This window comes from Musa acuminata, chromosome BXJ3-5 (assembly GCF_036884655.1).
Source record: "Musa acuminata AAA Group cultivar baxijiao chromosome BXJ3-5, Cavendish_Baxijiao_AAA, whole genome shotgun sequence".
Classification (NCBI taxonomy): Eukaryota; Viridiplantae; Streptophyta; class Magnoliopsida; order Zingiberales; family Musaceae; genus Musa; species Musa acuminata.
Window position 1 is genome coordinate 1,449,927 of NC_088353.1, and position 17,344 is coordinate 1,467,270.

The window sequence follows — 17,344 nt, forward strand, 5'->3', positions numbered from 1 at the left end:
CCTAATAAAATTGATGTTACAGTCCAACTCCAAAATGACAAGTTGACCCAAATTAATTGCAACATACATTGACTTGGATGTGAAGCAAGTGAGATGGCCCAATTAAATTATTGTGAAGAGGCGGCCCCAAATAGCCCAAAATAATAACCTAAGTCAACGTAGACCAACAACCCAACACATCCCCCATTTCCTTATGTCTCATATGCTGCAAAAGGTGTCCGATACACACAAAGGGGAGAGAGAAAGAGAGTATAGTGGAGAAGCCCTCTCTCTCTCTCTCTCTCTCTCTCTCTCTCTCGTAGAAGGTGCCAATTTCCTTGTTCTGGATCTGTTTATTGTTCTTAGTCCTTTAATTTGTAGCTCTCGATCTTCTACTGAGATCACAGCTCTGGGAGAAGCCCTAGCCCGAGAATTCGATGCAAAGGGGCTTCTTTTCTGTTGGTTGGCGTGGGGGTCCGTCCCTGCTTGGGATCCTCTTGAGTTAGGGTTTAGTGGCGGGCGGGGATGATGAGGGGATTCGAGGGGCAAGGAGGGGTTCCTGGGAGCCCTGGCCGCCCCCGTGACGGTCCCAGGGAGCTCGGCGATGCCGTCGCAGGTGAATTTTTTTTGTCTATTTTATTTTCGTGTTTCTTGGCTTTTTTTGGGTGGATGATCATGTTGTCCGGTTGCAGTAGAAGTAGAGCTTAAATTTCTACTCTTTTTTTTTTTTTGGTGTTTACTGGGTTGGAATGGATGTTTGATTTCCATGCCACTGTTGGCTTTCCCCTACTTTGGAATGCGACTAGTTCGTTTCTTTGGTTTGCAAGGAGTAAATCACCTGTCTCAACTTGGACGAGGTTAATAATCCACTTTAGATCTGTAGGACGATACCTGCAAGTGCCCTTTTTCGTCCTTATCTCTGTTTCTTTCTTGAATGGATGGTTGAAAAAGCTAATATCTTGCTGTTGTTGTGTTTTGTGAAGCTTCACCACAGCTTTTTGCCCTTAAGTCATTCTCGTCTTCGAGTTAGATCGTGGTTTTATTTTATATTGGTCACTGGAAGCTTCAGTTCTTTGCTGCTTTGATGCTTGGAAGTATAGCGTTATCTCTTCCTGTATATTTAATTTGACCATGAGTTGTTTCCAATTCCACCTAGTTTACCCATTGCATCCTCTTGGTTTACTATGTTGGTTTCTTGCTTGTTTCGTCGTTTTTGGCTTGCTGTCATGTGAATGATATTGGCCGTTAATCAAATAATCAGCATTTGTATTCCTTTTATTTGTTGTAACTTGGCTGGTTGCTACATTTGTTTCTCGTAGATAATGCCCTCTTCGATGCTTCACAATATGCATTCTTTGGCAAGGGGGTCATGGAGGAAGTTGAGTTAGGGTGTATAGAAGACAATGGCGCTGACAATGCTGGTTTTATTGGGATTGATGTTGAGTACCATTTCTCTACCATTGGAGACAGAGAAGAGGTAATATCTTTTGGAGCACAAGAATGCTCATACGCTCATTCGTTCAATTTTTAATAATAAATTTAATATTCATGACAATTTTTTTCCTATTATTCTTTCAATGAAAGAGAAGGTGTTTTTCTTGGACACATCGTCTAAACTCTAAAAACGTATCACCTTTCTCTTTTTTCTTTTTTCTTTTTTATTTTTTTTACTTATATTGGGTCGAGTTTTGTGGTTTCCGTAGAATTCACAGAACTGAGATACTCAACTGTGGCGACCAGTTGTTCCATCTCCTGCATAAAGAAATTTCTTCCTTCCTTATGGAGTTAATAAAAAATCATCTATGCTCTTATGATGTCTAATCCTGATTTTACCTTTTCTTAGACATATTACATAAATGGTCTTAGTTTAAATTCTGATCATGTTTTTATTTTGTTCCATTTGCAGGCTGTAGTTTTAGACTCTCTCTCTGATGCTGATGACCTTGCTAGCACTTTTGCTAAGGTTGACTTTTTTCAATGTATAATTTACAATTGCCTTATAATTTTTTCATTTGCATGTATCATGATTGACAAATATCATTTTGTTTTATGTGATTGCTGTTATACCATGAAGTTTACTCAAAGATGTGGTTGTGTAAAAGAAGGGAAAAAAAGAATTGTAAATAAGCTAAACTATTATAAATTTAGCTTTTTTGCTAACTGAAAAAAGGGTCGAAGTTCCAGTGCTCTCCGAAAGCCCTATCTAAGTCAAACTACGGTAAGCAGTTCGTTCTACTTGCTTGGGATTTCTAAAAGTCTTCCGGTTATTATTCGCCATCAGGTTCAGGTTTTTATCCTTTGCCCTCAAATCAGGTTAAGTTAGTCAAGGGAAGGGAAATCAGGACCATTTCAAATAAATAGGAGGAATGACAAAGACCTGGGTGGCTATCCAATGTGTGAGGTCTCTGCCTCTCTTTTGATGCCATGAATTCTCTGTCTGCCAATCCAAATCCCCACCTTTATTCACGAATTAACTCATCCTTCGTTCGAGTTGAGAGAGAGACAGAACCTGTATTCTCGTGCTTACATTACCATAAGTGAGTCTCTGCCGAAAGTGCGACTCCAAGGGATTTGCCTTTTTTTATTGATTCCTATGGGTTGGTGGTGGGGGGATCAATCAAATTCTTGATCAAGGCGTTCAACTATTGAAAGAAGGGATTCGGGAGCTCTCTCTCGCTCCTCTCGGTGATCAGATGTGACTATGCATTGCTTTTGGAAGGGCAGGGGAAGATCTGGAAATAAGCCCAATTTCACAGTATCTTGATGTAATACAAACATATTTTAGATTTGTATGTTATTAAATTTTACTGTATTGAAGTTTAGTTTTGTCAGTGGTTTCCTGCTCAGGAGCTTCAACACATTTAGTTAATAATTGTCAGTAAGAGAAATGAAACTAAGATGGAAATCAATTTGGATGGAAAAAAAACTTCAAATCTACATAGAGTTGGTTATGAGACAGAAAGGAATAATGTGGATTCTTTTTGTAGGGTTGGAGCTTGGTTGTGCCAAGATGTTCTGTTTTCTAAAAATATATATTAATTTATAAGGGGTTTAACATTGTACATGTCAAGTAACTGGTTACATACTCTGTTATGGAACTAAATTTAGACTGCAAAATGCAGATATTGATTCCTTTTGTCTGAAATAGTTCACTTTTGTGCCAAAACATGCTCTGCTTTGGTTGTATTGGAAATAGAGATTCTTGCATAGATTTTAATGCCTCATGAGTTGGACCAACTAAGCTAATTTTTTAAGTGTTTTATAAATGTAGTTAGCCTTGGTACAACGGTAACAGGGTTCGAGTCATGGAAATAGCCTATTTAAGTATTTAAAGGTAAGGTTGCAGATATTGACCCTCTTCAGACCCCGCATTGGCAAGAGCCTTGTGCATGGAGTATGCCCTTTTTATATAAATGTAGTTAGCCTAAAACTCAAGGAGTTGTACCACACATTAGGATTTATAGCAAACAAATGGCTTGCCTTGTCATTTTTTTTTACCTTAAATATACTTATAAAATATTCATTTTATTTGTTCCTTAAATTATCCAGACTCCTAGTTGTAATGGTCTTTGGTGCCATCATAATTTCTGGCTAATGCCTCAAAAATCTTACTATTGTTCAGAGTTAAAGATATGCAGGCAGAATTCATTCTTTGAAGCACCTTTATTAATTGTCAAATAAGAGATCCTGTGTACAATAAACTATTACTTATGGCAGGATTTCTGCACAATATATTTGGTATTGGCAGATTCTTTTCCTGCTAGTATACTTTGATTTGTTTAATTTTTTCCTACTAGTATAGCTCATGGAATATTCTATTATTTGCTGATTTGATTTATCTCCATGTTTCTTTCCTAGATAATTCTGTTCAATTCTCGAACTAATAATTCAAGTCATGAATGATCGAGATGTGCATCAAGTGAGGATGAATGTTCCTTTACTGCTTTCCTGTTTATTGATGAGAGCTTGTATGACTTTGAACTTGAAGTGCTAGCCTGTTGAGCATTAGGCCAGCTGGTGTGTTTGTGTTGTTTGAGATATCCAAAATACCGAACTGCATTGCACTGTCTCTTCTATGAGATAGACTGCTGGCTCCAGAGCTTATGGAAGTTCATGTCATTCACATTTTTTATAACTTTTGTATCTGTTCTTTATGCTTTATCTTGTTTTCAGTGGATTTATGGGCTATGATGTCTCATTCCATTGATGTCCACTTTTCCAGTATAGTGACTAGTATGCTTTTTATTCACTTGTTACCTAAAATTTCTGTATTTTTTGATTCAGTTGAATAGGGTTGTAAATGACCCAAGGACTGCAGGAGTTATTGGTGATAGAGGATCTTCTTCTAGAGAAAGTGAGTGATTTTGTTTCGGTATCTTTATGGTATCCAGCATGGGTTTTGGAGTTCTTTCATTAGGCAATCAATGGAATGAATTTTGAATTTTTTTTAAATTTTTATGATAGTTTGTTTTGTTTGACAAGCATATATCCATTCACCAGTAAGAATGATAATAGAATTTTATGATAGCATGCTTAAGTTGATAAGCATACATCCCTTTACCAGTAAGAATGATAATAGTGATTATTTTTTCAATCAACTTGAATAAAGGTCGCACAAATGTCAAACGAAAAACATGACCATCCCTTTTTTGATTAAACATAAGAGCTCTCTTACTGACTGAAAATTTTAAACATGCTTTTACAGTTGTTTTTGATGTACACATATTTAATTCTAAAACCTTATAAATACTATCTTATGTCTATATTCATTGTAGTCTTGGCTAGCAGGACATTGCTTTTCAAAATTGTGCATCAGATGCAAACTAGAGTCTAGACATTCACATGGCTAGGGCTCTAGCGTAACCAGTTAGTGATATGATTCTGCTGCATCTTCTTGATCACTCCCATTCATATCTATATGAGTAGTTATATTTGGTGGGATAAGCTCTTGTGGTAAGCGACCGAGGTTTCAAATAATTATATTTTTTCATTATTTTATATATTTTTTGGAATATAGAATGCCAAAACAGTATATTTTTCTTTTCTAGAGGAATAAAATAAATTTATAAGAAGAATCAATTTACTAAATTTAGATCCTGGTAACTTTAAAAGACATCTTTATAAAATCAAGTAATTAGCTTTTTCCAGTGGTTAGCTGGGCAGGTTAGGATGGGCTTGACTGTGCCTGGATTTTTCCAGGTCTTGTTTGAGCTCGACCTAGCATGTTCCTTCAGGCCTAATCTTTTAACCAAGCCTAGCCTGAAACATCACACGGAGGACCAGGTTCCACCAACTTATGCCCGAAAGAAGAATTATGTAGTCATGGAAAATTGATAATTAGTGGAATATAATCCCACAAAATGTTTGTAAAAGGGCTACCAGTCCGGTAGCTGCTCTAAGATTTTGTTCTTAACAGTTTTATAATATATACAAGTATTTATTAGATTTTCTTATACTTTTACATAAAATTTATATTTATTATATAAGATCACGCTGTGCTGAATTGGGATTGAAATACATCTTCCCATTCTGACCTGAACATGCCCCCTTGTCATTGATATTATTTTTTTCTTGGTCCAAAATATGATTTTTTTGTTCAGACCTGCTGATTTTCAGGTTGGATCTCCAGGCTTGAATGGTCCATACCAGTCTACAAGTAATTAGTATGTCATCGGTCAGAAATTTTTCAAAGACTCAACCTAGCCTTATTTAAAAGTTACTGTGGATTTTAGCAATCAAATCATGTTAGTTGGATCATTTACCTAACTTGTCCAATTGGCATTTTAGCAAACGAGAAATAGAAGCCCGCTGCCAAGATGGAATAGTGCAATAATTATTACCATCATAGACAATTTTATACAAGAAAAGGTGAACAAGTTGAACAATTTTCATGTTTCTATCATGATGAGGATGACATGTTTCCTAACTAGTTTAGCTGATGGTATGATCCAACTCTCTCTTCAAGGCTAAAATTTGTTAAAGCATTTTTATCTTGGGAAAAGAGTTTGCTTTATGTTCTGTGACTTTTATGTTCTGTGACTTTTCATTTTGCAATTTTCTTGAATTTGTGGTTTCCTTCTGGATCCTTTTGTCATATTTCTTCAGGTTCTCAGTGAAGATCTACAAGTTAATGAATCCATTTTTTCTCCTCTCATTGGGAAAAGAGTTTGCTTTCTATTTTTCCTTGTGGCACATTATATTTCAAAACTCCTTTTTGTTTCAGGTTCTTCAACTGTGGACTGGACACAGGAGGGAGACTATTTAAACTGGATTGATCAGCGAATATTAGATGCTGAAAATATTCAGGAAGGTAAAAGATGGTGGTCACAGCCACGCCCCTCATCATCTTTGCTTTCAGAATCCAAACCACTGTATAGAGCATCTTCGTACCCTCAACAGCAACAGCAGCAACAAGAACAGCAGCAGCAGCAGCAGCAGCAGCAGCAATACGCTCGGGAATCAGTCTTCATGCCCAATTTATGTGTCACTTCCTACTCTCTACCTGGTGGACGATCTCAGCCGTTGATAAACCTTACTCGGCACTTAAGCATACCGTCTCTTAGTGCTGGGCCCCAGCTACCTGGCCCGAGTCTCGTGCCTCATTCTGATTCTCAACAACTTTTGGGAGGATTAACTCATGGATTGCACTATGGTTCAGACATATCTCAGATTATTCCTCCTAGCCCTGGGATGAGTAGCCAGACAAACAACTATCTGCTGAACCGAGCAAGCCGATTATCGAGCGATGATATGTTTCCTAACTTGTTACGGCAACAATTATCTCTGCCAAGCAATTTGAGAGCTTCACAAATACTGTTGCAGCATCAACATCAGAAATTGCAACAGTTCCAGCCATCTCTTCCCCATTTCTCACACTTGCAGACTAGATTGAACCCTCATGGTTCCCCACCACAAATGAGGTACAAATTTGATCTGGCTATTCCCATGTTTGATACAAGAGACCATAGATTGAAAGCATCACAAAGAGGAAAACAGACCTTCCGATTTTCTCACCAGTCTTCAGATATGAAGAGTGATAATAAATGGCCACAGATTAGGTCCAAGTACATGTCGCCAGAAGAGATAGAAAACATTTTGAGAATTCAAAATGCAGCAACACACGCGAGTGATCCTTACGTAAATGACTACTACCACCAGGCTTGTCTTGCAAAAAAATCAACTGGAACTGGAAGGCTGAAGCACAATTTCTGCCCAATAGCTATAAAAGATCTGCCTTCTCGGTCACATGGTAATAATGAATCAGTTGATGCACTCAGGAAAGTTCCACTCTCTTCGGTTCGTAGACCTCAACCCCTTCTTGAATTTGACACAACATCCTCGTCGGTCAATGGCACCCATGATCAGAAGTCTTCCATGAAGCCTCTTGAGCATGAGCCGATGTTTGCAGCTAGAATCACCATTGAAGATGGTATTTGTGTACTTCTCAATGTAGATGATATTGATAGGCTTTTGCAGTTCAACCCGCCGCAAGACAGTGGATCGCAACTGAGACGGAGAAGGCAGGTTTTCCTGGAAGGGCTTGCGGCATCACTTAATCTCGTTGATCCACTTGGCTCCAATAAAGCTGGCCATTCAGTTGGACTCGGCCCAAAAGATGACATTGCTTTCCTTCGCATAGTCTCTCTTGCCAAAGGCCGAAAGTTCTTATCGCATTATCTTAAACTTCTCAACCCTGGAAGTGAGCTCATGCGAGTGGTATGCATGGCCATTTTCCGACACCTGAGGTTTTTATTTGGTGGTTTACCTTCAGATTCCAGTGCAGCCGAAACGATAACCAATCTCGCCAAGACTGTCTCTCTATGCGTGAGTAAAATGGAATTGAATGCACTCGGTGCTTGCCTTGCAGCCATAGTCTGTTCGCCTGAACAACCACCTCTTCGCCCTGTTGGAAGTTCAGCCGGTGATGGGGCCACTGTTGTCGTAAAATCCATTCTTGACCGGGCAACCGATCTTCTGTCAGACCCTCAGGCTGCAAACAGTTGCAGCATATCTAACCGAACTCTGTGGCAGGCATCATTTGATGCTTTCTTTGGTCTCCTCACAAAATATTGTCTGAGTAAATATGACAGTATTCTTCAAATGTTACTTGTTCAGGCACCAAACGATGCAGTCGTCGGATCTGAGGCAACCAGAGCTATAAGCAGGGAGATGCCTGTTGATCTGTTACGAGCGAGCCTTCCTCATACAGACGAGCATCAGCACAAGGTGTTGCTTGATTTTGCTCAGAGATTGATGCCTGTTACTGGCTTTAGTGCTCATGGAAGTGATAGTGGATCTGTGACTTATGAATCAGTTCCTGGTTGATGCCTCCGGAGAGACAAATCAGATGGCTCCGAACTATGTGTTAGGTCTGGTCTTCTTTTGTCACATATGTGGCTCTTCAATTAACTGAGCCATGTTGGCAACTCACTGAAAAGATGCACCATGGAACTTGTAAGATTCTGGTAAGCTTAGTATGTGGTTGTATTAGCTCTATGTATGCTAGAACAACGCTGTAAGTGGTGCCTGGAAGTCTTCTTATAGGGAGCTTAGCATTGCTGCTCTTCGTTGGAATTCCATACAAACATATCTGTGATGAAGCATACAGGTTTATGTTACACGCACACACACATCCTCTCTTTTAGTGAAGGATTTGGGTGGTGCCTGCAACATGTTTCTTCTTTTAAGTCTTGTCATCAGCCAGATCACAACTTGTTTCTGTTCTTGCATTTGTTCCTGTTTGGTTGTGATGTAGATTTCAGATTCTTAACGTTCTCCAAATTCGACACATTTTTTTCTTGGATGTAGTTGTCAATGTTCTTGAAGTCCTCCTTGTCCTTATTTTGTGAGACCTAAAAGGCACGGCTTTATCCCAGACAGGCTTAATGGATCGTTTTTCTTTTAGGGTTTCGTGGTTCTTGACGGAATCCCAGAGGAACGCCTATTGTCGAAGGTAGGGCATGAGGGCGCGCCGACTACCATCGTAAGGACCCTCGGCGTCGGCATCATCCATGGAAATTTTCATCAAAGCTTGCAGATTTCGGAGAGATTGATGGCAAGGAAGGAGCACCGGAAGCAATGACGCAAGGCATCGGATTGCCGTTCTCCTTCCCAAGGGGGAATGCATTTTTCTCAGCCTGCCGTCACCATCCATACGCCCGGTAATCTCTTCTTCTGTCTCGTCTACGTCATGGGTTTTGACTTCGATTTGCCATTCCAACTCTGCCGTCTGACGTTTTCTCACATTTTGCATCACCGTAAACTCTCATCGCCTGCTTTGAGACGGCGGAAGCCATCTTCTCTGTCTGCCATTGCCAGAACATAGGAAGAAGCTTGTTGCGGTAGACCATGGAGGATGGAGCAGGTGTCAGTCTAAACATGCACGGAATCAGGTCTATCAATCGTTACATCACTGCACCCTTCCCTTCCTTATGGTAGGCAGGTAGGTTGGTTCTCTCCAACAACAGGGGCTTCTCATGTTTCGCACTGCATGTCGTGCAAGGAATTGCAAGAAACCAAAGCAACAGCAGTGACAGAGACGACTTGGATCGGACTATACAACATGAACATAGAGTGGATCACACTCATCCGTCTCATAACCCAAGTCATCAGCTAACTTTGATCCCTCGTACTCGAAAGCTTCGAGTCCTGAAGCCTTGTGCAGTATCTCTTCATCTGCTTCGAAGCCGATGCAGTCGGTCACGCTCAGCTTCTCCAGCTCTCTGCTGCCGCTCAGAATCGCCAGCAACTTTTCCTTGGGCAAATACGAGTCGTGGAGGCACAGACTCTTGATCCTTGGAAGGTAATCGACGATTGCAGATACGTCCTCGATCTTGATAGACCCGGACATTGCAAGCCCGGAGAATCGCTTGCAGTTGAGGCTGATCTGCTTTACCAGTTCCAAGAAGGAAGATGGCTTCGACTCCATTTCCAGTCTCTCGAGTTCCTTCCACTTCCCCACGATCTCCGGGATGTGCGTCTCCTCCGCCGACAGCAGCCTCGGAAGAACAACCACCTTCAACCTCGGGCATCTGTCAGCAATTCATCTCATTATATGTTTGTTTCTTGTAGGCAGCAGCAGAAGAAGAAGAAGAAGAAGAAGAAAAGGAGTGCGTACGCGTCGGAAGCGTAGACCAGATCTCGAAGGGAGGCACCGAAGACGCGAGGGAAGCGGAGCTCGCGCGCGGTGCCTTTGCTGCGGGTGGCGGCGAGCTTGAGCAGCCCCGTGAAGGACGGACGGCGTACGGATAGCCGCGCCGCCAGGCTCTTGCAGAGATCGCTCCATGGCATGAAGTCCATGCCCCGGAAATCGAGCACTCTCCAGCAGAGGGGGTCGAGGGAGGCTTTGCGCCACGACCGGCACACCGATGGCGCGGCCACCGTCAAGTCCACCAGGCTCAGCCGCCGGAAGATGTTGACGAGGCAGTCCTCCTCCATCTCCTCCCATCTCCTCCCCTCCATCTCCAGTCGCCACGATGACACAGTCGATTGGAGTTGTTAGAAGAAGCAGCCACCAGCTTTGCGGGATAAAGACGGAGGAAGAATGGAATGGTAAAAGGGTCTGACGTTGGAATGTTGACAGGAATTCCACGCTGGCTGCGTTCCAGAGAGCCTTCTTTCTCTCTCTCTCTCTCTCTCTCTCTCTCTGGCTCAACTGGGCCAGGTTGGGTTGAGACACTCTATTAGCTTTAGTTGATCCATGGATTCGATCCAGGTCAGGTTGGGTTGAGATTGGCAAATCCACCTCCCAAAGGTGCCGATCGTTAGTAGTCAGAAACATGAAAGTTTGTATCACCGACAGAGAAATTTGATGGAAGATGATAATAGAGACAAGAATAACTCAAGAAATAGAGTGTGGTAACTTCAATCCATTAGACTATCAACCCTCTAATCATTCTCCATTAGACTATCAACCCTCTAATCATTGTGGTAACTTCAATCCAAATAACTCAAGAAATAGTTTCAACTATAAGTATCAATAGCTCTAGCATCTCAACAATAATAATCAACATAAAGTCATCTACCAACTCTGACAAAATCGGACACATAACAAAAGTATAAAATCTAGATTACTTATACTAGTTCAATAATACTTAATTCATACACTAATACTTTTACACTCAATGTTGTTTTATGTACACTTCATAAATAAAAAAAAATCTTATTATTTCTCAATTTTATAAAAAACATAACACCTTTATTAAATTTTTTCTTAACTCATTTTTTATAAAGGATTTGAGCACGGGATTGTTTTTGGTTCGAGGCTAGAATAAAAACAACATCTATGAGTGATCGTCAACTTCACAAATCACCCAACCAACCGCTCTTACCTTAATTGATGCTCTAATTGATATGTGGCAACATCGCCTTGATTATCTATCACCCTCCATTCAATAATAGATACTTTTTTGTTACTTTTTTCTAATTTTCAAATCAAGTGGAATTGTAACTCATTGTAATACATACCTTAATAATAAAAGTCACTAAGTATCTTTTGAAATTTTTTTCATATCTTGTTCTAAATCATTTGAAATTATCTATATCGATTTTTGGAGTCATACGCTTATCATTTCTTTTGATAATTTTAGATTTTATATCATTTTCATATATTATTTTGCTAAATATATATGATTTTACCCTCTCAAATATAAATCTAAATTACCATAATCTTTACTCATCTTAGAAAGATGGTTAAGAACTTCTTTCAATCTATTATAAAAATAATTTATTCTGATAGAGGAGGCGAATAACAAGCTCTAACAACTTATCTCTCATTTTATGATATATAATATCTTAAGTTACCACCACACACTTGAACTAGTTAACTTTATTGAATGAAAGTATAGATATATAGTTGAAAATGATTTAACTCTTTTACACTAAGCTTCGATGCCACTAATTTTTTGGTCAATAATCTTTTAAATTATAGTTTACCTTATTAACTGCATGCTCATTTCAATCATATAACACCAATTATCATTTGAAAAAATATTTTATAAAATTTTAAATCTTTAAAAACTTAAAGTATTTGGTTGTTTATGTTATCCTTAGCTATGACCCTATATTACACAAAAAGTTAACACCAAGATCGAAGCCTTGCATCTTCGTTAGGTACTCTCTTGACAATAATACTTTTTGATGCTGTGATCCTCAAACTTAAAAGGTCTTTGTATTACGTTATGTTATTTTTGTTGAGTCCGTATTTTTATTCTAAAATCATATAGCTTTAGTAATAACCATACACCATTGGATTCATATAAGTATATCTCAAACCCCCCTTAAAGACACCTCTCACCACATTAGCCTATAGTTCTCCTTTAGACCAGCACTCCCTTATCACTCCAGTTCAGTAGCATCTCACCCTCTACGCAACTTCTCCATCTTCTTCTCCACTAACTTGCAATGCCCAATGAAATAACATTTTTGATACCACAAATAATGTCTTTGTCCTCTCCTCGACCAAGCGACACTGAAGTGTATCAGCCTGATCAAGTATGCATTAGTAACTCTTTACTAATTCTTATACCCTTAACATAGCCTAATAATACCATCGAGCATGAACATTATATGACAACATACTTAAAAAATGATATATTCAAACTATGTCAAAATTTTGACCTTTATGCTACAACAAGCTCACTACCTAAACCCACAACCACCGTACAAGCATAAAAATCTCTATACTATGTGAAGAATATTGTATTTTAATCTATAATATCATATGGACTCTTGTATCATTTCATTGCATACAAAATATCATCGGGTGTAAGTGGATCTTTCAAATTAAGTAAAACCCAAATGAAATCATTTGTAAGGTACCAAACACATTTAGTGGCCAAAAGGTTTTACCAACAACCAAAAATTAATTTCATGAAAATATTAAGTCCAATTGTTTGGTCGATGATAATCTAACTTATCTTGAGTTTGATTATCACTCAAAGTTGACATATATGCCAACTTGATATTAACAATACTTTTGTACAAGGGACCTTAACCAAAGATATCTTTATACAACAACCTCCTAACTTCATTCAGCTTCAATATCTAAACCATATTTATAAACTATAAAAAGTTATTTATGAACTTCACGAAGCTCCAAGAGCCTAGTAGATTGAACTTGGCTCGTTTTTTACATTAGTTAGCTTCATCAATTCTAAGTATGACATATCTTTATTTCTATGATAACAAAAGGGAAGTACTATACATCTTCAAATTTATGTAGATGATAGTATCGTCACAAGGTAATAATCCTATGAAGATCAAATAATTTCTTAATTGATAGATCGATTCTTCATCAAAGATCTAGGAACCTTATGCTATTTCGAAAACAGAGTTCATATTTTCTAAACTTTTTCTATATCAAGAAAAGTATATTTAAGATATATTATCAAAGACGAATATACAAAATAACAAAGAAGTCGCTACCCCATACTCTATTACCAAATCACTCAAATTATATAATGATAGCACAACTATGGATTATATATAATATCGATAAGTATTTGGTTTTTTACAATATTTATCTCTTATATGTCCATATATCTCATTTGCGATCAACAAACTATCATAATTTATATGTTGACCCTTCACCACACATTAATTTGTACTAAAACATATCATATGATATCTAAAATGGAATCTTAATTATGGGCTTCTTTGTAAACACTCGTTACTTCATCTTTATACTTTCTTCGATACTAATTGAGCAGACAACACTAATGATAGAACATCTACGCCAGTCTACATTATCTTTCCTAGAGCAAATCTAATATGTTAGAGTTTCAAGAAACAAAATATAGTCGTAAGATTCACCATTGATGCTGAATGTCGAGCCATTGCCACCATTACGTAGAATTCAATCGGGTCACCAATTTGCTATACGAATTTGACATTAACTCTTAATTTACTCATAAAATATATTGTGATAATATCGATGTCATATACCTATATACCAATTTGATGTTCCATTCATGAAATACATTATTATCGATCTTTACTTTGTTAGAGATGAAGTTATCGGATATCAATTACATGTTTCTTACATCAATACTTCTAACTAAGTAGTAGACTCCTTCACAAAACTTCTTACTCGTAAAATATTTCAATTATATTGGATCAAGATTGGCATTCTTGATATGAGTTTAATTTTATGAGGGTATAATAGAAGATAATGATAGAGACAAATATACAATAACATCCTTGTAACCTCAATCAAAGGATCAATCACATATTTAAATGATTGATTTGATTACGTAATTTGAGTGCATGATTAAAATATCTTTTCCTTAAAATCAATATAAATAAAAATTATCTCAATGAATAAATTAATCTCTTTTACAGTATATTCCTCTATTCTATAAAATCAACTAAAGCTAATAGGTAATTTAGTAGGTGTCATTGGAACAATAAGAGGCTAAAAACCAGCATACAGAACGACTCCACCTGTAACTTTTCTGTAGCGAATACTGCAGTCGATGTGCTCAAACTCTCGAGCGATGAAGGCATGCCGAGTGCGTGCATGAAGCTCCCTTCATCCCTGCTGCATGCACCTGTGCACGCTCTTTACTGGTGAAGGCATGAACTGCTGCCACCTACCATGCATCTCACCTACTACATGCCCAGCCCAGCCATTCTTCCTCGTATATAGAAACCTCCTCCCTCGTTCTTACAGCACCATCGCAAACTTCTTTCAGCTTTCGTTTTACCTAATGGAACCAAACCTCTGCTGCACTCATGCGCTCGACGGCTTCAAGATGTTGATTTCGTGGAGGCGGCGGACGCTGTTCCGGCCTTGGAACCGGTGCCACCACCGGGAGACTCGCCGAACTGGAGCTCCGGAGCACTAAACGCTGCAGAGGAGTACGAAGCTTTGCTGCACCTCAATGACTGGTACTCCCAGCCATAGATGCACGACACCAAAGCTCCATTTTATATTTCTTTCTCCGATAGAATAACATGTGATAATCTAATACATCTCTTGCTGATGTGACAGATATCACAGCAAGCAACGATGCGCTAAATCCACCATGTCGCTGAACAGTGAGCGAAGTCATAAACTTTTGTGACGATAATATGTGGTATATTTATATAGGTATATCCATGAGATTAGGTTTTGGGGTTACTTTTAATTGGATCTTACTAGATGAAATCACAGCAGGAATAACTCATGCCAATTCTTAACCTTATCCCTTTACTAAATAGAATCTTTGCAAGGATGGAAATCAAAACTAATTTAGTTATTATTTGAAGCTCTAAGTATCATTGAATACTTTATGATGACTCATTATGTGATTATAATACGAAGAATTATAGTCGGGTGATATATATGAATGATATCATTTAAAAGAATATATACCGTACACCTAATTATACAATTTCTTCATCATCGCGAATCTTGATGTCGACAGACGGATGTGATGGTGTTGGAGCTCACCGGGCCACCACACAAATGCCCACTAAAGATGGACCTACGAAAGCTTGACTTTTCTTTGACCCGAGTCCTGCACGTAACAGCGGACGCCGGGAACGTGCACCGTCTCTGCTCCCACGTGGAGGCCGCGCGCCGCAGCGATCCTCCATGTGCCAGCCTCGAACTTCCGGGTCCCACGGCCACGTAGGACGAACGTGCGAAGGAGAACACACCACCGCGGCCACGTACCCTCCCCCTTACCCTTCTCCTCGAGAGCAATCGGGGCGGGCGAGCACAGGAAGTGAAACGCCGCTTATAAATACCAGCCTCAGTGCTGCTCCTCTTCTCACTCCGAAACCTCCACCACACGCTTCCATTGTTCTCGTTGATTTCTTGGCTGCAATGGCTGTCGTCACCACCGAGAGGACCCTGGTCCCAGCTGGCCGGCTCGTCGCCATGGTGAAGGACGCAGCCTTACGCAGTATGGAGCAACGAGAGGATGGTGGCGACAATGATGACGACGACGACGACGACAACGATGTGGCACCAGCTGCCTGATGACATCGAGTAAAGAAAGAGTCCATATTATGTATGTCGAGGGCTGGTGTATTCTCTTTGTGGGCTTCACTGGAGTGTGAGGATAGCGAGGTACGGTCGTGAGATCCAATGAGTATATCGATTTGGTTCTTGTGATATGATTGGGCCTAAAAAGAGCAACCTTAGTTCATGCTGAGCTCGTGTATACTCTTGCGGTTGATTCCTCATCACAAGAAGCTAATTGTGTTCTTCAGTGACATAGAAACCAAAACTAAGACTGCATCATCGCTCCTGCATGCGTGTTTATACATTGGGATGATATATAAATTGGATTTACAAATGTCTTGCTACTAATCAGTTATATGTATCTGCCTGAGTAATCTCCTTTGAAGTTCTTCTAAGGAAATTGAGAGAAAAAAGTATCTGAATAATTATACAGAATAAATCTTTATGTTATATATATAGATATGCAAAGTGAGGGTTTCTAGGAAAGTACAGATGGTATTTCTCCTGTTTCTGTAGACATAATTGTTCTGATCTTGAAGCAAGATGGATGAGTGAGAATAGTCCTTTACCCTTTTTTTTTTTTTCTTAATATGAAATGGTGAATATTTTTATAAATTATTATTGATACATGAATCATAGTACAATAAATGTCTGATAAAATTAGACATATAAGATTGTAATAATAATAAATATGAAATGATAACTTTGTATTCGTTCTAATCATCAATCAATATATGATTTGAGATTTAATCATCATGATATATGCAGAGTGAAATCTTTCCCTCACATCTCTTTCATAATAAATTCTTCATTATATTATAGCTGTTTTACCTTAAGCAAGTATAGGCCTTCTCTCTTTAGCGAACTACCATCTCCTCTATTCTCCGTTGCAGAGTTATCCTCTATTCTTCCCAGTTATAGATCAAACTATCGTAGAGTCATCCTTTATTCATCTCAATTGTAGATCCAACAATTAGGATCTCTATAACATCGTGTATCTCTCTCTGTGCTACTTGTCACTAGCTTCGTTGCAACAACAACAATGGCTCCTCCTTACTGACTCACTCCATTCCTTGTTGATATGCACTACAACAGATTTGCTCAATATCATTACTCTTTGATCTAAGTGTCTCCTTACTCCCTCATCGACATCTCCTCCTTCTCCCCCATTGACCTCATTCTCTCATCACAAGCAACACTCCCTTCTCTCCAACTCATGGTTAGCAACGTGTTCCTCGTTGCGGGTCATCGTCAACATTGTAGATCACAAGCTTCTTCCCAGATCTACTAGTGTCCACTGCTTCTTCAATGACTTTTCTTCCAACCACTAGAACTCTTGCTTTGATGACACCTCTCTTGCGTTTGAGGCTTTGCTCTCAACATTGATGATTTCTTTTCCAACACCATATCACT

At 39.0% G+C, this 17,344-nt stretch overlaps 2 protein-coding genes across 7 annotated transcripts; one reads left to right on the forward strand and one right to left on the reverse strand.

Annotated features, from left to right (window-relative positions):
* Positions 1–212: 212 nt before the first annotated feature.
* Positions 213–10,846, forward strand: LOC103983549 (protein PAT1 homolog 1). 6 transcript variants are annotated; one of them, XR_010496528.1, is made up of 7 exons: positions 213–595; positions 1,299–1,456; positions 1,886–1,942; positions 4,264–4,333; positions 6,203–8,444; positions 8,885–9,952; positions 10,051–10,846. XR_010496528.1 is itself a non-coding variant. In XM_009400779.3 (5 exons), the coding sequence occupies exons 1-5, from the start codon at positions 505–507 to the stop codon at positions 8,302–8,304; spliced, it is 2,478 nt and encodes an 825-aa protein (XP_009399054.2). In that variant the 5' UTR covers positions 213–504; the 3' UTR covers positions 8,305–8,553. The 6 variants fall into 6 exon arrangements, 1 of the variants encoding a protein (XP_009399054.2); XR_010496527.1 differs by having other exon boundaries at positions 8,885–9,781; XR_010496529.1 differs by having other exon boundaries at positions 8,885–9,140; positions 9,272–10,846.
* On the reverse strand, positions 9,347–10,440 carry LOC103983550 (F-box/LRR-repeat protein At3g48880). The gene is made up of 2 exons (XM_009400780.3): positions 10,097–10,440; positions 9,347–10,010 (listed from the first exon to the last, which is right to left on the reverse strand). The coding sequence occupies exons 1-2, from the start codon at positions 10,438–10,440 to the stop codon at positions 9,533–9,535; spliced, it is 822 nt and encodes a 273-aa protein (XP_009399055.2). The 3' UTR covers positions 9,347–9,532.
* Positions 10,847–17,344: the final 6,498 nt, after the last annotated feature.